At 43.4% G+C, this 17892-nt stretch overlaps 1 protein-coding gene across 9 annotated transcripts in view; it reads right to left on the reverse strand.

The window, feature by feature from the left end:
- RAPGEF2 (Rap guanine nucleotide exchange factor 2) overlaps nt 1–17892 on the reverse strand; it is a 219735-nt gene that overhangs the window by 44976 nt on the left and 156867 nt on the right. For 6 of the 9 annotated variants that reach the window (XM_032465796.1, XM_032465806.1, XM_032465789.1 and 3 more), the window contains one exon: nt 3121–3252. In XM_032465796.1, the coding sequence (XP_032321687.1) occupies nt 3121–3252 (132 nt within the window). The remainder of the gene's footprint in view (nt 1–3120; nt 3253–17892) is intronic. The other 3 variants (XM_032465830.1, XM_032465822.1, XM_032465854.1) reach the window with 1 other exon arrangement.

The following is a 17892-nucleotide window of genomic DNA, read 5'->3' on the forward strand; positions in this document are numbered from 1 at the left end:
TCATGGCTTGAAACTGCATGGTCTCCTGTCACCTGCTTAGGCACTCACTCTGCCTTCTGTCACCAATAACCTCCTATTTCTCAGCCTGCTTCCACTGCCTCCCAAGGAGGCCCTTTTTAAAACAAGCACGATCCTCAGTCTTCCAGATTCTCCGTCCTGTGGCTTGCCCTCACACTTCCAGCTTGTGGTCCCTAGTCCAATGGTGCCGTCACCTTCACTGGACACACCTTTCCGAATGCCTACGACTTCCTGGCCCTGCTCCAGGCTCCAGACAAGACAGATCAGTGCCCTGTCTTCCTGAAGCTGCCACTCCAGGAGGCAGGTATGGCGACTTAGCAAAAGTAATCATCATTTTGGTTAAAGTCTAAGGAAAAGACTAGCCAGGAAAGGATCCAAACTGTAGGAGAGAACCTGCTTTTCAGAGGGCAGTAAGTAAAGAAGTCTCTGAGAAGACAGTCCTTGAGAACGAAGTCACACGAGGGTCAAATGAGGAGAGGACATTCCTGACAGAAGGTCTGCAAATGCAGAGTGTGGCATGTCGCTCAAGCCTTCCTTGCACTACACTCTAACGAGGCTGCAGTCCTGGAGAAACCAAACCTCTGCTTTCTCTGCCCTTACCGCACCAGGCGGTGGGAAATCACTCCGCATTCAAGGGCACCAACCTGGCTGAGCCTTTAACGCTCTGGTCAGTTTGCTCTCCTCCTCTCTGAAACTATTCTCTCCTTAAACGTTCCCACCTGCCAACCCTCTCACTCTGAACGGAGGACTCAGACACGCCAGACAGAAACTCCCTCAACCCCAAACTCCCCGCTCCAAGCCCACCATGACCTGTCCCTAGTAACGCAGAGGAGGTTTCTTCCTGAAAGCTAGTGATTCCACTCCACTCTTGAATTCCCTTCCCAGCCTCTCTGAAACATTATTCTGTCCTCTTCTCTCCTGCACACAGCATTTGATTTCAACCTCTCTGTGCCCATCTTGGGAGCATTTATACTCGGCTCCAACCTGACAGCTTTCTCCCCAGTCAGAACCATGCAAAGATTAAAGGGTTGCCTTGGGGAGACAGCTGCCCATCACTGGGATGTTCAAGAATAAACTGGATGCTCGAGTGAAAGGAAAGTGGTAGAGGGTTCGGAGACAAGACTGGTCCCTGAACCAGTTGCACCTGTCAGATTTCTTCTCACCTGAGAGTTTCTGATTTAAAGACAACAGACACGGTCTACTGAGGATTTCCATGTTGTCTGATAGAATCAGAAACTAAATCTTTGGATACATCTATGGATCTTTCCCTAGGAAGGATATAAATTTAACAGGCTACACGCCTGTCGTCAAGTTTGAAATGAATAGCCTTGACACTCAAGCAAAATGGATCACAATACACAGGGGTCCTCTTTTCCAAGATAAAGTCAGACTGCAGGCTGCACTCTCCAATCCAGTCAGAGTGACGTGGAGTTCTCACCACAGTCTGCATCCTCAGATGTGGTGGCTGGGGACCGCAGAGGTACCACCAGGAATCTCCCCATGACCTTACCCCAACCTACCCAAGGGAGTGACACAGAGCCCAAGTCCCCGCAGGATCAGCCTCGATCAATTCTGTAGACAACCTACTCCACTCCTATCACATAAATTTACCTTTTGCAGTTCCATTCAGGCTTGCATTATACTTGGAGAAAGCAGTGGTAACTGCTCCGACCTCGAGCTGTGTTTCTGTGACAGATCTTTAAAATGTATAATCATCTCAAAGAGTAGAAGACAAAGGGTCCATCGTGATGTTTCAAGTAACGTAAGCTAAAGCAGAGCTTCTACTTACACTGTCCTTTGTTCTGTTGCAAGGGACACTCCTGAGTAAATGTGTGAAAGAGTCAACTTCTAAAAAATAGGCATTTCGAGGGCTTGGAGGAGAGCAGTTTTACCCTGATCCACCGCCTTCTCTCCTCAACGGTTGAAAATTGGATTACTTCCTGTACATTTAAGTACAAGTTAACACTTAATGCATCAAAGTAGAAATTTGAAAGGTTACTTTAAAGAGTCAAATAATTATATTTCTTATTGCAAAATAATAAAAAAAGTTCTTAATTAGCCAAGAAGCTGCAGATAATTGCTTTGTGGCTACCAATTCTCAGTCAGCGACCTTTCAACAACACTCCTGGAGTACAGAAAAGTGTGTGCCTAATGCACCCTTAAGAGAAAATTAATTTTCTAAGATCTACTAAATTTAGGGCTTGAACAGGTATGTTTCGCCCTGATGGTATTCTGATTGTTTAGTTGCTTTTAGTAATGTTTTCTAAAAAATAGAAAGTTGGCACTGTTTGAATACATCAATGACCCTGAAACACTACAGTGTTTCTAAAGAAAGGTTTTTATGGCCAGCTCGTAGCACAATTCCTAAGAAGAAGAGAATTATACTTTGTAAAGTATGATGTTCTTTTTGGTTGAAACCATCCAAAACCCCATATTAGCTTATATACTGACTCCCCAGGACTTTTTTCTGCATATTTTAGTCACTTTTCCTAATTTTTATTTTCTAAGTGAATGAACTATTCCTTAACAATTAAAATTATTTTGCTTTTAAAGCATTTTTGAAATCCCATAGTTCTGGTTTCTTTTCTATCCATCAGTATCCTAAGAATTTATTTTAAACATATAACTCAACCTATAGGCAAGAAAAATAATTCAACGAGCCAATCTTAATAATCTCTTCCTTTTTAAGACTTTAGTAAGAAAAGCTTATTATAAAAGCATAATTCAGAAGTTTTCCCCTAAAATTTTAGTCAAGAAAGAGTCGTACACCTAGTATGGCTACAGTCAAATTAATAAAATATTTGGAGTCAAGGGAAATATTCCCATTGTAGCTACTCTATTTAAAATTCTTATGACGGGTGACAGCAGATGCAAACACAATTAGACAGTTGTTCTAATTTAATTTAGGAAGTTCTATTTCCTAAAACGAGCATACAGTGTACTGTATGCCTGGGCGAAGCACGAACACTAGCACTTTGTGTACACGTACGCACATGTAATATACGCTCATGTATTTACTCTATACATCCTATCAATGAAGAATCACGGAACCTCTTAGGACACAGGAAAACGAAGCAAGTGACGAGGAAAACACCTTCTTACCTGGTAGATGTCAGAAAGGCTGCTGCTTCCGGAGTCACTGGTGATACTACATCCTGAGTGGCTGGAAGAGACGTGGGTCACCTGCGGGTGAAGACTATCAGTGAGGTGCAGCTTTGTGAAGTCTGCAGGGAGCTAGGGAAGGAGGAGGGAAAGCTAAGGTCACCACTGAGTCAACAAGTCCACGACGACACTGAAAAACCCCAGCAGGCTCCACCCCACACCATTTAGCCAAAAGTACTGGCAGGAAAGTTCCTTCATTTTTGAAGTTCACAGTGCCTGAATAGTGTCCTGTTTCCCAAGAATCACCAAATAAAACTTTTAAAGTTTATGGGAATTCGATGAGCCTCAAATAATACGAGATTCAGGGTTTAGACAGGTGGGTTTGGTAGTTCAGAGTAACTTAGGTGAGCACTTTTGGGTGAATCCAATGAGCTACAACTTTAAATTAGACCCCAAGGAGCAAATGAGCCCACTACTACTTGTTTGGCAGCACAAACGCAACTTGGTGGCAAGAGACAGCTTCGGTCAGAAACACATCTGAGATTCATCTACGCCCAAATGATGTTTAAAGGTTAAAAAAAAGTAAGCGTCTTAGAACTGACGAAGGGTACTGTTACACAGGCAATGATGCAAGCTCTACGGAGAAAGAGAGACAAGCGCGCCCTCAGAGCACTCAGGATGCAGGAGGTCACGGACAGGGTTTGCCTGTCTACACAGGCATGTAAACATCACTGTTCCACTTGCTCATGTTTCAACTCCAGGTAAAAAAGCGTCTATTAAGCAGATTCACTGAACGTACCTCCAGTCTCTACCACTCCCCACACAGAGCAGAGAAGACGCATTGGAAAGGAAATATTCCTACGTTCGCCCATGAAGAAAATATTTATTGAGCCCTTTCCTTCTTACTCCCTGCTAGTCAGTGAATGAGATGAGATGCTAAGAAAACACTGCCCCGAAGAATCTTACACTCTGATTCAAAGCTGTTATCCATTCTTCTGAATTAAAAAAAGGGCACTATTTATCTATAATATCACACACACGACTGGCCAATAATAAACATGACATTTCAAAACACATGCTAACAGACACCATGCAACACTGATAACACCCCTCCTTCCTGCCGGCATTCAGATTCCGTCTGGCTGTTGAACACTAACAAAATAAAACTGAAGTAAGAGTTGGTCTTATTAATATTCCCTTCTCTCCTCTGACAACCTCATCCCTTCTCCCCTTCCAGTAACAAGATGTCACCTCACAGTTTAAATTGTCTCACAAGGGAGGTGACTCAGGCTGATGACACAGACCAATGGGTCTGATACCTCAGGGTTCCAAATAAGGAGGTAAAACGTATTTATAACCACAGCCCTTCAGACCTGACTCAATAAATAAATTATGATATTCAATGGTATTTAATACAGTCTGTACAGTGCAATACTTATTAACATCATGGGAGACAAAGTACACAAAGAAAAGATGTAAACATAAATTTATTAGGGGGCATATGATCAGACGCCAAATAAATGTAAAGGAACGCATGTTGGAGGAGCTCAGAGAAGTGAGGCGTTCATTGAAATGTGTGAAATCATGGCAAAAATCATGTAGCTCTCACTATGAATTTAACTGATAATTGAAGATGCTGTGAGACAGATAAAATTGGGAAAACAGCAATTTCCCTGCGAAGGAGTAGAAAAGCGAAAGCCTCCAAACTAAGAATTTATATATTTTTATTCACAACGTAGAATAGTGAAAAGTTTGCAGGATTTCTTCAGGAACGATTTGAAGACAAGTTTGCCGAGTTATATTAATGACTGTGACTTTATGGGTAGTTGACTGATAGAGATCAAATATTAAAATAATGTGTTCGGAGCCAGGATAACTGTCCTTCACCATCTCAGCTATGTTTCCATTTAATGCAGTCAACTCACTGCAGAAGGCAAAGGAGGAAGCATTACTCCCGGCTCAGAGATTTCCAAGCGCATCCATCGATACATCACGTAATTACGGAACGTAAGCTGATTCCTACTACCGTTTATAGACCTGAGGTTGACGTGTGCCACACAGTGCGACTTTTAAAAATTAACGTCGATATGCCAAACAAGGTGTATCTAGCTAATGAATTTTCACTCACTGGCCAATTATTTACTCAAAGCGCATAGGACACGCTTCTCTTCAGCGTCCACCAGCTGGTCGTCTTTCCCGACTACATTTACTGTGTGGAAGCATTAGGCGCCTTCAGGCTCCAAATCTAACAGAAGAGATGCGGGTCCAGCCTTCACAGTCCACGGCTACTCATCTACGCTCACTCACAGCCACAGGGAGCGGAATTCCAGGGCTTCGTTAGGCTAACAACCACAAAGACTGTCTACAGAGAAAAGAGGAAGTATTTCCACTCTAAAGAATTCAGTTCTATTGGATGAACACTGATTACCTACTCTGTCATACACCGTTAGGGACACGAGGCACCAGGCTGAAGACGACACTCCCAATTCCAAGTGTGACTCCTGCAAACCAAATGGTCACTGAAACAGACGCGGTGCGCAACAGAGAAGTCAAACATCCTTTTTTAAACACGGCTTGTTAGCTCCCCTCCACCACCCATAACTCTTTGTAGAACAGAATGAAATCATGTTATATTAAACTGAGGGTTAACACACATAAAATTTAGCCTTAACTATTTCTTTCTTTTAGAACAGACGCCACGCTTGAGATGTTTTCCCATAGGTTGGGATGGCAGCCCCGTGACTGACAGGACTCATCAGCTGAAGTTCCACAACTGGAGAAGCTGTGGGTGCTGTTTCCAGAAAGGAAGAGCCTGAAAAGCGCAGTGCGGTCCAGCTTCACTCTGCACACTGGGGACCTGAGCCTGGCCTTGGGAAATGGTCCTTCGGAGGCAAAGGAGCCAGATGGGAACTGGGAGTCAGGGAGCAAACACAGGTGCAGGCACCACGCGTACGCCTGGGGGCAGAGGGAGAACGGAACCCGCGGGGACAGTGACTCACTGTCTGAGTGGAATATACCAAACAGGGGCACAGCCCGACAACGACTACAGATTCACGCATTCCAAGCTTTTCCAGGCTTCATCCAGTGCCTACTTAAATTGCTATCAGTATACTATTTAATTGTGTTTCAGATTAAAATAGGGCTGTGAATTACCTTGTGACTTTAGCCACTCTTTAGAACAGAAAATACTATATGATATCACTTACATGTGGAACCTAAAAAAAGGAGAAACAGAAACAGACTCTTAGACATAGAGAACAAACTTGTGATTACCAAGGGGAAAGGGGGGTGGGAGGGAATAAACTGGGAGTTAGAGATTTGCAGACATTAATGGACATATATAGAATAAACAACAAGTTCATGCTATATAGCTCAGGGAACTATATTTGATATCTTGTAGTAACTTATGGTGAAAAAGAATGTGAAAACAAATGTATGTATGTTCATGTATGCCTGAAGCATTGTGCTGTACACCAGAAATTGACACAACATGTTAAACTGACTACACGTCAGTAAAATATATACACACACACACACACACACACAAAAATAGAACAGAAATTCTTTTCAGAAAATAAGAAAAGTTTTTGAAGTTGGGACTACACATAGTAGTTACCTGATTAGCTGAAATAATTAAAATTAAATAAAATTTAAATAAAATGAAATAATTAAAGGGGAAATTAATACATTTTATACATTTTGATCTTAATACCAACATATTTAACAGTAATTCACTACGAACACAATTCAAAGGAATCTCTTATATTTTTCTTTGTATCAATTAAATGCCTTTATTTTAACATTTGATTATATGAATGTATTACTGCTCAAATTTTTCCTGGATCAGGCAACCTATATTCCTAAAAATATGGTTCTTGATTGTGGCAGTGGTTTCACTGGTGTATACACATCTATCAAAATTCATGAAATTGTACCTCTGAAATATGTGTAGTTTACTGTACAGGGATCATATCACAATAAAGGTGTTAAAAACTGTGGCACTTGTGAATCACAACTGTAGTCAACTACTGTCAGGCAAATGACTGAACCATAATTTAGTCATGAAACTGCCCATCACATAAGAAACCACAAGGGTAATATGTGTTTCAATCAGATTCTTAAACACATAAAGTAAGCATAACCTTAGTATTAATCTTAGTTTTGTAAAACCTGCGTGCCACTGGTACAAAAGCTTGTTTTGTTTCCTTTTCTGGGAGAAGCAGGGATGCTACAGCGATTAGCTGCAAGTCAGATACACTGCAGAAGCCTTAAGGCTCACATGTGAGCATATCGCGTATGTGACAGTCTTTGATTTATTAATTAACCTAGTGATTGGCATCTATGAAACGGCCAGCTAGTACATGAGCTCTGTTTGGACCTAAATGCAGCGAGTGGCTGTCCTGAAGGCTCTGACACCACTACAGCAGTGAATACTCTGCTGAGTTGGTAAAAAGTCCCTGAGAGCGGTGACAGCGCAGCAGGGACCAGGGTGCTGCCTCGCATCCCGTTCCTTCTCTCCCCAAGAAACCTCTGGTTCACTCTTCCAGCCCTACGGGAGAGCGTCGCCGTCCTACTGGCCGTGTACCCGAAACGCAGGGGAATTTCACGTTCCACGATGCACCATCAGCATCGGAGGGTCGCTGAGAAATCCAGCAGTTAAGACAAAAGAGCACTGCCACCATTACGGACATTTATCTAACCGAAAATTTTCCCAATAAACCCTAGAATCACTTTATTTCAAGACACAGATACAACGGAGCACGCAAGGCCTGGGGTGACCATGGGCACCTATCCAACCCTCCCCGCGGCGTATCCTGAGTAACAACACTACCTGAGAATCACACCTTGTGCCTGGACACCAGCTCCATAGTAAGATGTGTCATTAAGAATGGACCCAAAAGAGCACGGGTTTCCCGAGACCGTCACTGGAGTTCCCTGAGTGTTCCCCACGCTCAGGTTTTCCAGGTCTGCAAGGAGGAGCCGGAATATCACTGGACACAGTCCCCGTTCTTCTCTGAGGTGTTAGTGAGAATACAGTCCCCCGTAGTTTCCACCCATCCATCATTTACCAAAAACCTGTGTTGTGAGGATTAAATGAGCGACTGGGCAGAGAGCACCCAGGGAGGGCCTGGCACACAGAAACCAGCGGGCAAGTGCGTCAACCCGAAATCACCGTGCGCGGACTCCGTGGAAGGCATAGAGTCTTCCAGCTCTAGGCTCCTGCCGGGATCTAAGGCTCCACGCCAGCGGGTCACTGAGCTGCTCCCAGAAGGGCCGTGGTGGCCAAGGCCATCTCACCCACGTTAGAGCTCAAGATGTGTTTTAAAAGCAAGTCACACTTTCTCCCTCCCTGCATGTACACACACGTGCACACACACACACACACGTGCACATACACACCCCTCGTTTTTCTTTTACTGAAACTGATCTTTTCTGATACCACTGGTTCTCACCTGCTCTGACCGGTTTCCACATAGAGCTTGAATAGGCAGGAATATGACTTAGTAGCTCTTTTTAAAGACCACTTTATAATACGGCCAACGCTGATTTCTCTAAAGCATAGTATTTCTTTAAGAACACCAGAAAAAGTAAGCATGTGGACCCCTGAGTATTACTCAGCAGAAGTAATTTGTCCTTATACCCACTGAAGACATGGTCTAGATTAGGACTCACCCTTGAATCTTTCCTCCATCAGTATTGCACAAAGCACGGAGAAAGACTTCTGCACAGTATGCAGTTTCTTTTGTTTATGTATACATATACATTTAAAGGCAAGAAACAAAGTTTCCGCCAAAGTGTCATGAGAGAATAATTTAATAAACTGATAGATCTAATAATATTTCTCATTAAAAGGCCTGGAGATGTTTTAAACATCGGAATGACTATGCTTTATAGGAACAGTTCTACAAAAATTGGCTTTATATCTACGGGAGAAACCTGCCTAAAATTAACAATTTGTAAGAACTTCACATTCCCCCAGTTTCCTGCCAGGCTCAGAGGACATAAGCCTCTCAGACATATATGGAGTTATCTCCTGTTCAACTTCCTCTAAGTCAAGTGACCTTGAGCAAGCTGAGCAACTTCTGTGTACCTGAGTTTCTTCTGTAAAATGAACATAACACAGTCCAGTGACTAAGTGAAGTAACTTGTGGGATCCACCTTGCAGACGTCTCTCCCTTTTCGTCCCCTCTGCCATTTTTCTAGGTAAGGTCTTCACTCTCCCAGGTTAGACAGTTTCTAAATTCAATGGGGAAAAAACCGTAACTAACACTTTTGACACTGTCATACCTAACACTACCATTCCAGTAGTTTACTTACTACATACATTCCCCCTAAAGTCTATGGGTTACATATTAAATAAATCATTTATTTACATGGAAGAGCTCACTGCTTAGAGTACTGCACTAAATTTTTCAAAGTAAATGACCTCGTTGTCATGATATGCTTATGGTTCAATTACTCTCTTTTATACACACTCAGATATTCATAGCTAGAATTCTCTCAAAGTGCTAACACTTGGGGAGTCTGTGCTTTTGTATGCCTAGCTGTACTGTGTGTGACTGTAAAAGCTTCCACATCAGTCCTGTATTTGGCCAGGACAGGTACTGCCAACAGGTGCGCTTCAACTGCAAACCAACACTCCTGCCACCCTGAGCGCACTGCCCCCTGGAGGGCACTCTGAACAGAACACCTCCACACGGGCTTTAAAATACTGTTCTGGAGGGAGGTGTAACACAGAGGATCTGACATTAAGATACAGCTTATATACATTAACATTTCAGGGGGTGAGTGTAGCTCAGTGGTAGAGTGTGTGCTTAGCATGCAGGAGGTCCTGGGTTCAATCCCCAGTACCTCCATTAAAATAAATACACAAATAAATAAAACTAATTATCTCCCCCCTCCAAAAAAACAAACAAGTAAAACAAAATTACATTAAATTAAAAAAAAGAACAATTTAAAAAATCTGACATGCTTCCTGCCTAAACAGAAACCTTTTTATGTTAGAACTAGCTTCTGAAATGCAGCGAGCTAGCCCTCTCCCCAGGGCCAGAAGGCCACCCTCACGGGTTTTAGGGCTGGTAACACAGGAATGAATCATCAACTTCACTGGCTACGGTTACATAAATTACCATCTGTCTAAAGTTTCATTCCTACATTTATACAATAGGGATATTCTGAACCCAAATAGAATACCTAGGACCCCTGCTGAGGAAAATAAAACTAAGTTACCTGAAAGGCTGTCAGTCACATGACTGATGTTTTCAAGCAAATACTTTCCAAAAGCCTTTTCTCTTGGCTGTTGAAAGAAAGCTCAAATGAACTTCAAAACAGAAAAGCAGAATCCCTTAGGATGATGAGAAAGTGTAGGATCTGACTTAAACATCGTATGTTCCAAAATGCAAGGCTGTGCCCCATTTTTCTCCAGGAGAGGCAAGGGTAAGACCCCTGGCCACCAGCTACCACGTGCCAAGCCTGGGCTAAGCACCTGCAGGTACACTAGCTCATTTAATTCTTACCAGCATCTTAAGAAGTAGTATTACTACGAACGTGTTAGATCGGAGGAAACTAAGACACGGGAAAGTGAAGTGATTTGCACCAAGATCACATAGTGAAAGGTGGCCGGGTGCCAGGCCCTGGACCTCACACATGCAAGCATTAAACTTTAGTGTATTTATTAATCTATTAGTTGACTTGAAAACACTCATGGATATTGATGAAATGCCCAAATGGCTGCTTATATCAATTTATTAATATAATTTCTTGTACAAATTTCAAAATCAGGTAGAAAAATCGTACTTTGAAATCATTCTTCACCCTTTCTTTCATAATACAAATTTACTAAAACTTCACATCTGCATCTCCAGTATCAACGATTCTGACACCACGACACCGCTTTCTGAGTCATCCCTCCTAAATTGCTTGAGATTCACCACATTTCTGAATCTACATGTGATATACTGGGCAGCATTACTGAGGCCCGTTTTTCATTTGTCTTGCAGGGTCTTAATGAAAACCATTGACTATAAGCTCTTCTTTAAAATGTTATAGTAATATCCAGTGTTTGCAATTTTCAGGTCGCATAGCCAAGAATCATCATTAAATCCATGTCAAACATAAAACTTCTTTAACTCCTTTCTTTATACCAGGCTCACCACCCGACCCTTACGGCATTCGAAGCCTGCATTGTTTGATGTCATTTCTGTCTTATGTTCCTTATCAAAGAGTACTTTTTCCGAGGGGGAAAAAAAGGTAATATAAATTGAGAGAGAACCTTATGATACAAGAAACAAAAGCAACTCCTTCTCTGGTAGTTAATTCTGGCAGAGCAAAATCTTGTCTGATATAGTAACACCCCTGACATTTGACAATCAGAAACAAAGTATGCACACACAGACACACACACAGTTAGTTATAATACAACCTCATCAACTAATTTCATCAGCTTAAGAAAGGACACCTGGCACAGAGCAACAGTTCTATAATACATACCAGAACCACTAAAAGTCTGTCATCTGAAAGATAGCTGCATTTTTTTCAAAATGGAAATCTTTATCTGGGACCTAAAATAAAACAAACTAACTTTCCATAGAAATACTGAGATAGTTGATTAATTATCATGTATATATCACCAATACACCAATATACTAATTACCCTGTATATATCACATGTATGTCCTGTTGTCTGCTACGAAACACAGCTTTATGACGGTCTGCAAGTCACATCCATCGCATCCTCACTCCAAACACACACAGATGCCCAGCATATAATCCCGTTTCCTGTTCAGGTATTTGCAACAATCAGTAACCACTGATCTGCAAAGCACACCTTCCTCTGAGGGATTTCAACAACAAAAAAATTTCTAGATCATTCAGTCCAAAATATTTTCAATAAAATAGATGGCAACTGGTGGCACCGAGTCGGGTGACTGACTGGAGAGTCATCTCCTGGGCAGCACGCCACCTATGCAAACCCCAGCCCCTCTGGACGTATTCCATTCACGCTGGTAGTAAGTACTGCCCTGGCTGGGGGCACTGCTCTGTAACCGGCAGAGCCCTGAGTATCTGACGCCCGTTGGCTCCAAGACTCATCAGGAGCCCGGATTTGCTGCTGAAGCTCAGACAGCTCAAGCGGCTTGTCCAAAGGCCCAGGCAGGCGGCGCGAAAACTTGTAACTTTTTCCTTTGGATCCTGACTCTAGAAATCTCTTACCTTCAACCCAATCTTGACACCTATCTTCTCCCTTATTGGAACAGGAAACACCATAAGAAGCTACACCAATACAACCATAGCTTCATTTTCTAGTACAAAAACCAACCCAATAAGTACACTTACAGCAAAATTTGTGATTATCCATATAGAATACTGCTCATGTTCTACTTGAGTTCTCATGTTTTCCAGGACAGAGGGGGATCGCTGCCCTGGAAGTGGCTGTCCCCAGAGAGGGGGGCCACTGGTAAGACCAGAAGACGGTTCCTGGGACCAATTAGACAACAATGGTGATGAGCTCCTGCGGGACTGTGAGCGGCTGCCCCGGCTGCCCGGAGGCCCCCACGAGCACGGGGTCAGGGAAACAAGTGCTCCAGGCCAAGGAAAAAGGTTCCTACTGGATCCACGGATGAGCCTGGGCTGCCTTATTTTTCAACAAAAATAAATAGCTGGTTTGGCCAGAAAGCCTCTCTTGGAATTAAAATCATCACCCCACAAGTTGTTTTTGTTAAGCCACCTACATTCAAACACAAATGAGCTTGGGTCTCTTTACAATCAAATACCATAAAATGGCCAAGACGGGCAAGCTATTCACAAACGTCCTCCTCTTCCAGGGAGTACGGCTGGACCACACTTCCCGACTCCCCTCACAGTCACATTTTTGTGCTGTAAACTGTGCCAGTACAACCAAGCTCCAGCCTTCGGAGTAAGAGCAAACAGAAGTGATGTACGGCGCGTCCACCCCTACTTACTACACCTCCTGCACACCTGCCATGCTCTCCCCCTGCATCGAGAGTCTCTGTTGGAAGACAAGACAAGCTTTGCACTGAAGGTTACACAACTCAGCCACACAGCGGAGGGGCCGGGATCCCTGAATCACTGCTTAGATGGGAACTGTCCTCAGGGACCAAGAGTACTTGCTTCAGATTTTATGCAAAAGAGAAATAAACCTCTACTGTGTTGGAACCATCATGTTTTGTTTGGCTTGGTACCATGACTAGCATGATCTTCACTCAGACAAATACAAATACTGTGATCATCTTTGTGACCTCTTTGTGAAAAATCGTCCACAGTGGAATTCCGAATTCCTGAGGGAGAAGTTGGGAGGGCTCTGATAACATCCTGACCGCGCAGGACTGTGTGCAGTTCGCATAAAGCAAACATCAGAGCTCCGTGACTTATTCAGGCAAATGCGTGTTGCGAACGCACGTGATGCCGGGATGCCAGGCACCGCTCCCAGCTTCTAGGGCAGCAGTACATTAAGATGAAGTCCCTGCTTGCGGGGGTCTTACAACTCATGAGCGGAGACAAGTAATACAAGAATAGTGAAGGAAACTGTCAAACAGTGATAAAGAACTGCATTCAGCAAAGATTAAGAGAGACTGATGTGACAGAGTGACTGCATAGTCAGGAAAGATCTAAGATGCAATAATGAGATGAGAAAACGGTCTCATACTCTGTTAACACCTGAAGGGATAGTTCCAATCACACCATTTTACTAGGTACAAACACACACACACACACACACACACACACACACCTTCTACACAAACACATATATACACACATACTTTATATAACACATACATTTCATACATTTATAAAGTATATGTTATATTTATGTTTTGTCTTTGTGTCAAACCGAGGCAAGTCTAGCACATCACGAAGCCAAAGGAATACGATGACTAAACATTTTATGAAAAAAAATCACTGGGCTCTTTGTACAACCTCAAGACAAAACCAGCTAAGAAGCACAGTGCCCTTATGAAGCAAAGACAGTAGAAAATAAATCTGGATTTGTTCAGTGCCCTGTGGGCTGGAGAGCTCGGATATCTACCCATATTTCAAGATGCAAATATTACATGATGGGAATATAAGGCTTCCAAAGTAAGTATTTGTTCTCTAAAAGTACCGCCTAAGAGTTTAAATGGAAAATTAAGTCTAGAAACCACCTACTGAGTCAATTGATTTTGAGGACTCAAGAAGTCATTGAGTAGACTGATTGCTTGGGAAAAAATATTTGTATTGAAATTTATGCTGTACTGTTCTGAAAAACAGAAAGTAATGAAACTTTATCTCCCCAAGAAGAAACTTGGATGCACTCAAAATCCTTGCTTCCATAGACTTCCTGCCCTAGCGTCTGTGCGTGAGGGTAGGAAGCTGGGGGTAGGGAGGCGAGGCCGTCACACAAATGGGAACGCGTCACGCAGAGGGAAGCAGTTTGAAGCAGTAGCAGCCTTCCTACACTGGTGGTGGGAATGTAGTTTGGTGCAGCCACTATGGAGGACAGTATGGAGGCTCCTTAAAAAACTAAAAATAAACTTACCATGTGATCAGCAATCCCACTCCTGGGCATATACCCGGAGAAAAATAAAACTCAAAGACACATGCCCCTCAGTGTTCATAGCAGCACTGTTTACAATAGCCAAGATATAGAAACAACCCAAATATCCATCAATAGGTGACTGGATAAAGAAGCCGTGGTGTATTTATACAATGGAATACTACTCAGCCATAAAAAAGAATAAAATAATGCCATTTGCAGCAACATGAATGGACCTGAAAATCGTCATTTTAAGTGAAATAAGCCAGAAAGAGAAAGAAAAATACCATATGATATCACCTACATGTGGAACCTAAATAAATAAATAAATAAATAAATAAATAGGACACAAATGAACTACTTATTATTTATAACTTAGATGATTGATTTCTTGAATATGTGTAAGCACAATTTGACTGTCCTTTATGATTGGATTATTGCATTCTTGTTGATTCTTATTTTGTGGTTGGCTACATTCCTTTGATAACTATGTAAGTTTAAAAAGCTAAAGCTCTATCTGTTCTTAGAAACAGTGATCAGTACACATTGTAAACTAAAAAAATGTGCAGTATATTGTATATATGTATTTACATGCAATATAACATATATGTCCAGTCAAACTGTTAAATTCTACCTAATAAAAGTGAAAAAAAAAGAAAAGAAATGAATAGGATAAAGGATACAGAGGGTGGAAGGTTTCATTGCCAAGACGTCATCTGAGTAAAGACCTCAAGGGAGCGAATGCGTCTACCCTGCAGGTGCACACAAGGAAACCGGCACTGCACGTTCAAGGACATTGAGGGCAAAGGTCAAAGGCACGGCGGCCTTGGTATATTTTAAGAATAGCCAGGTCGGTACCAGCTCTGGGAAGACCATAGGGAATTAGGTGACGGCTCTGGATTTTACTAGGAGTGAGATGGAGAGACTGGAGGGTTCTGAGCACTCATGATGTCTGCATCGTGCATTTAAAACACTGTTCTTAAATGTTTAATGTAGAGATATGCTACTTTTTTGAGAACTATTTGACAGTAATTCCACATAACTTAAATTGAAAAAAGATGTGTATTACAACTTGTACCAAGGGGCCATCAGCAAACAAGAGCATCATGGCCGGTCTTGCTGGATGTATGCTGGGCAGTGACCCGACTGTGAGGCTGTGTCTAAGTGGTGGTTTATGGGAATACCAGCCGTTAACTTTATTTATGGAAAATCCTACCCTACACCTCTTACATATGAGACATACACACACAGAGGAAAGAAACTGCCTAGATTCTAAATGACACCTCAGATTCTGCCTGTACTGGTTCCAGGTTTCGCTCAAACACTACACAACAGCCACTTTCTAGGGATGAGTCTTACAACTTAGCTAGACAATAATCTTTAAATCGAGAAATAATTAGACGTTATCCCTGTTAAGTGACTAACAAAAATAGTAGGTATTAATTTTATGTATCTGGTATATCAGTTTTGCCTTTTGCTTCCGTGATAAAGATGTTCATTTTAGCATTCATCTCCAAGGACTCCAATGAGAAGACATCTAATTCCATGTTTGTTTTCAGGGACTTTCTGTGTCCGCTCTGCCCCACCAGGCCACTTCACTGTTCCAGCTGGGTCTGGAGGGCACCGGGCGAGAACGGACTGGACATTAGTGTCACATTAGTCATTACTCAGGGCCAGCGAAGACACATCCTGCACAGACTGCGTGAAGCCTGGTCGGTTTTCCTCTCCCTTCATCTTTCCTTTGTTGTTTGCTTGTTTACACCGGTCAGCGGCAGCCCCGTATTGCCAGGTGAACAGTATGAATGACTGAGACACAGCCAAGCGCGTGTTTCCATGTACGGAGACTCTTTCCTAACACTCCCACTCCTGTCAACGCTCCAGCTCTTTTCCTGACCTTCTCAGTCATCTGCAAAGATTCATTTGCATCATTAATCGAGCAACTCTCTAAGGAAGCTCAGTCTTCCTAAATAAACACCAACATCTCGAATTCTGTCACTCCGTCCAGCTTTGACTTTCCACAAACGTCAACTACTTTCCCAGAACTTTTCTGCTAAATGTGTATGTGTATGCACATTACTTTCTTATCTCAAGTTCAAAGCAGGGGAACAGAAGAGCACTGGTCAGTGTACATGGGGTGAGGCGCTCTTGTAACTGGGTTAATACAATCTTGGGCATCGTTGGTGCGGGTGAGCACGTGTACACACACACACAGCACTAACAACCTGACAGTGTCTTCAGATATATACAGTTTATCTGCCACAGCCAGAAGTCACACAGCCTCAATTCACCTTCAGCAAAAACGAGAACTTGTAAAACTAAGCAAGCTCCCACTGTGCGCAGAGACTCTGATGGGGGATTTGCAGGTATCGCCCCACTCAGCTCTGAGGCCACCACCCGGCTGCTGCCCCAGCTGGCTTCTTGCGACAGTCTCTTACTTCTCCTTCCATCTCGTCTCCAGGTGGGAGCAGAGTAAATGTCCAGAGTGATAGAAAACTCAGCCCAGATCATGTCAGTCCCCTGCCAAGAGTCTCAGCAGACTCTCCACCGTCAGGGAAAAGCTCGCACCCCCCTGCCGCGCCCCCCCTCTCCTCCTGAGCCTGACTCACCTCCCGACCCTCAGGCTCGGCACCAGGCAGAGGAAGCTCTTTGTGGCTGTTCACAGCGTCTGCTCTGTCCCCCTCTCCTGTGTCATTGCTCCCTCCTGGGGACTGGCTCACTCTCCAACCCCCTCCTGGAGGGGACGATCTTGTCATCAGACGCACCAGTGTCACCCAGACCCTGAGCACAGCTTGCAGCAGCTGCTGATCTCACAGCCCAAAACCTTCCCTGGGTGGGGGTGGGGGGTCCAAAAGGGAGCAGGTCTGCCTCGCCCCCGCCCCCTCCTTCCTCAGAGTGCCTGAAACAGTGATTAACAAATACACCACTCTCTGAGCTCCTGGCCCCGTGTAGAGCCAAGGGGCTGAGAGAGGACCAGCTGGGGCTGTCTCTGCCCTCCCAGTGCCGTGCTCACTCCTTACTGGCAGCTGCAGGGAGGATGCCGGAATAAAGTGACAAGAGGATGGACAGGGGAAGAAGGGCGAGGCTGTGCCGAACCGAGGCTAACAGTAACTGGAGCTAAGCGGTATGTTTTGTCTGCGTTTCCTACAAGTTCCTCAGGGCAAAAAGAGTTGAGGACAAAACCTCTGGACTCAAAAATGTTTGTTTCCTGTCTGCAGATTCCAAAAGAGGCGCCTGGCAGCGGA

Source organism: Camelus ferus, chromosome 2 (genome assembly GCF_009834535.1).
Source record: "Camelus ferus isolate YT-003-E chromosome 2, BCGSAC_Cfer_1.0, whole genome shotgun sequence".
In the NCBI taxonomy this organism is placed as follows: Eukaryota; Metazoa; Chordata; class Mammalia; order Artiodactyla; family Camelidae; genus Camelus; species Camelus ferus.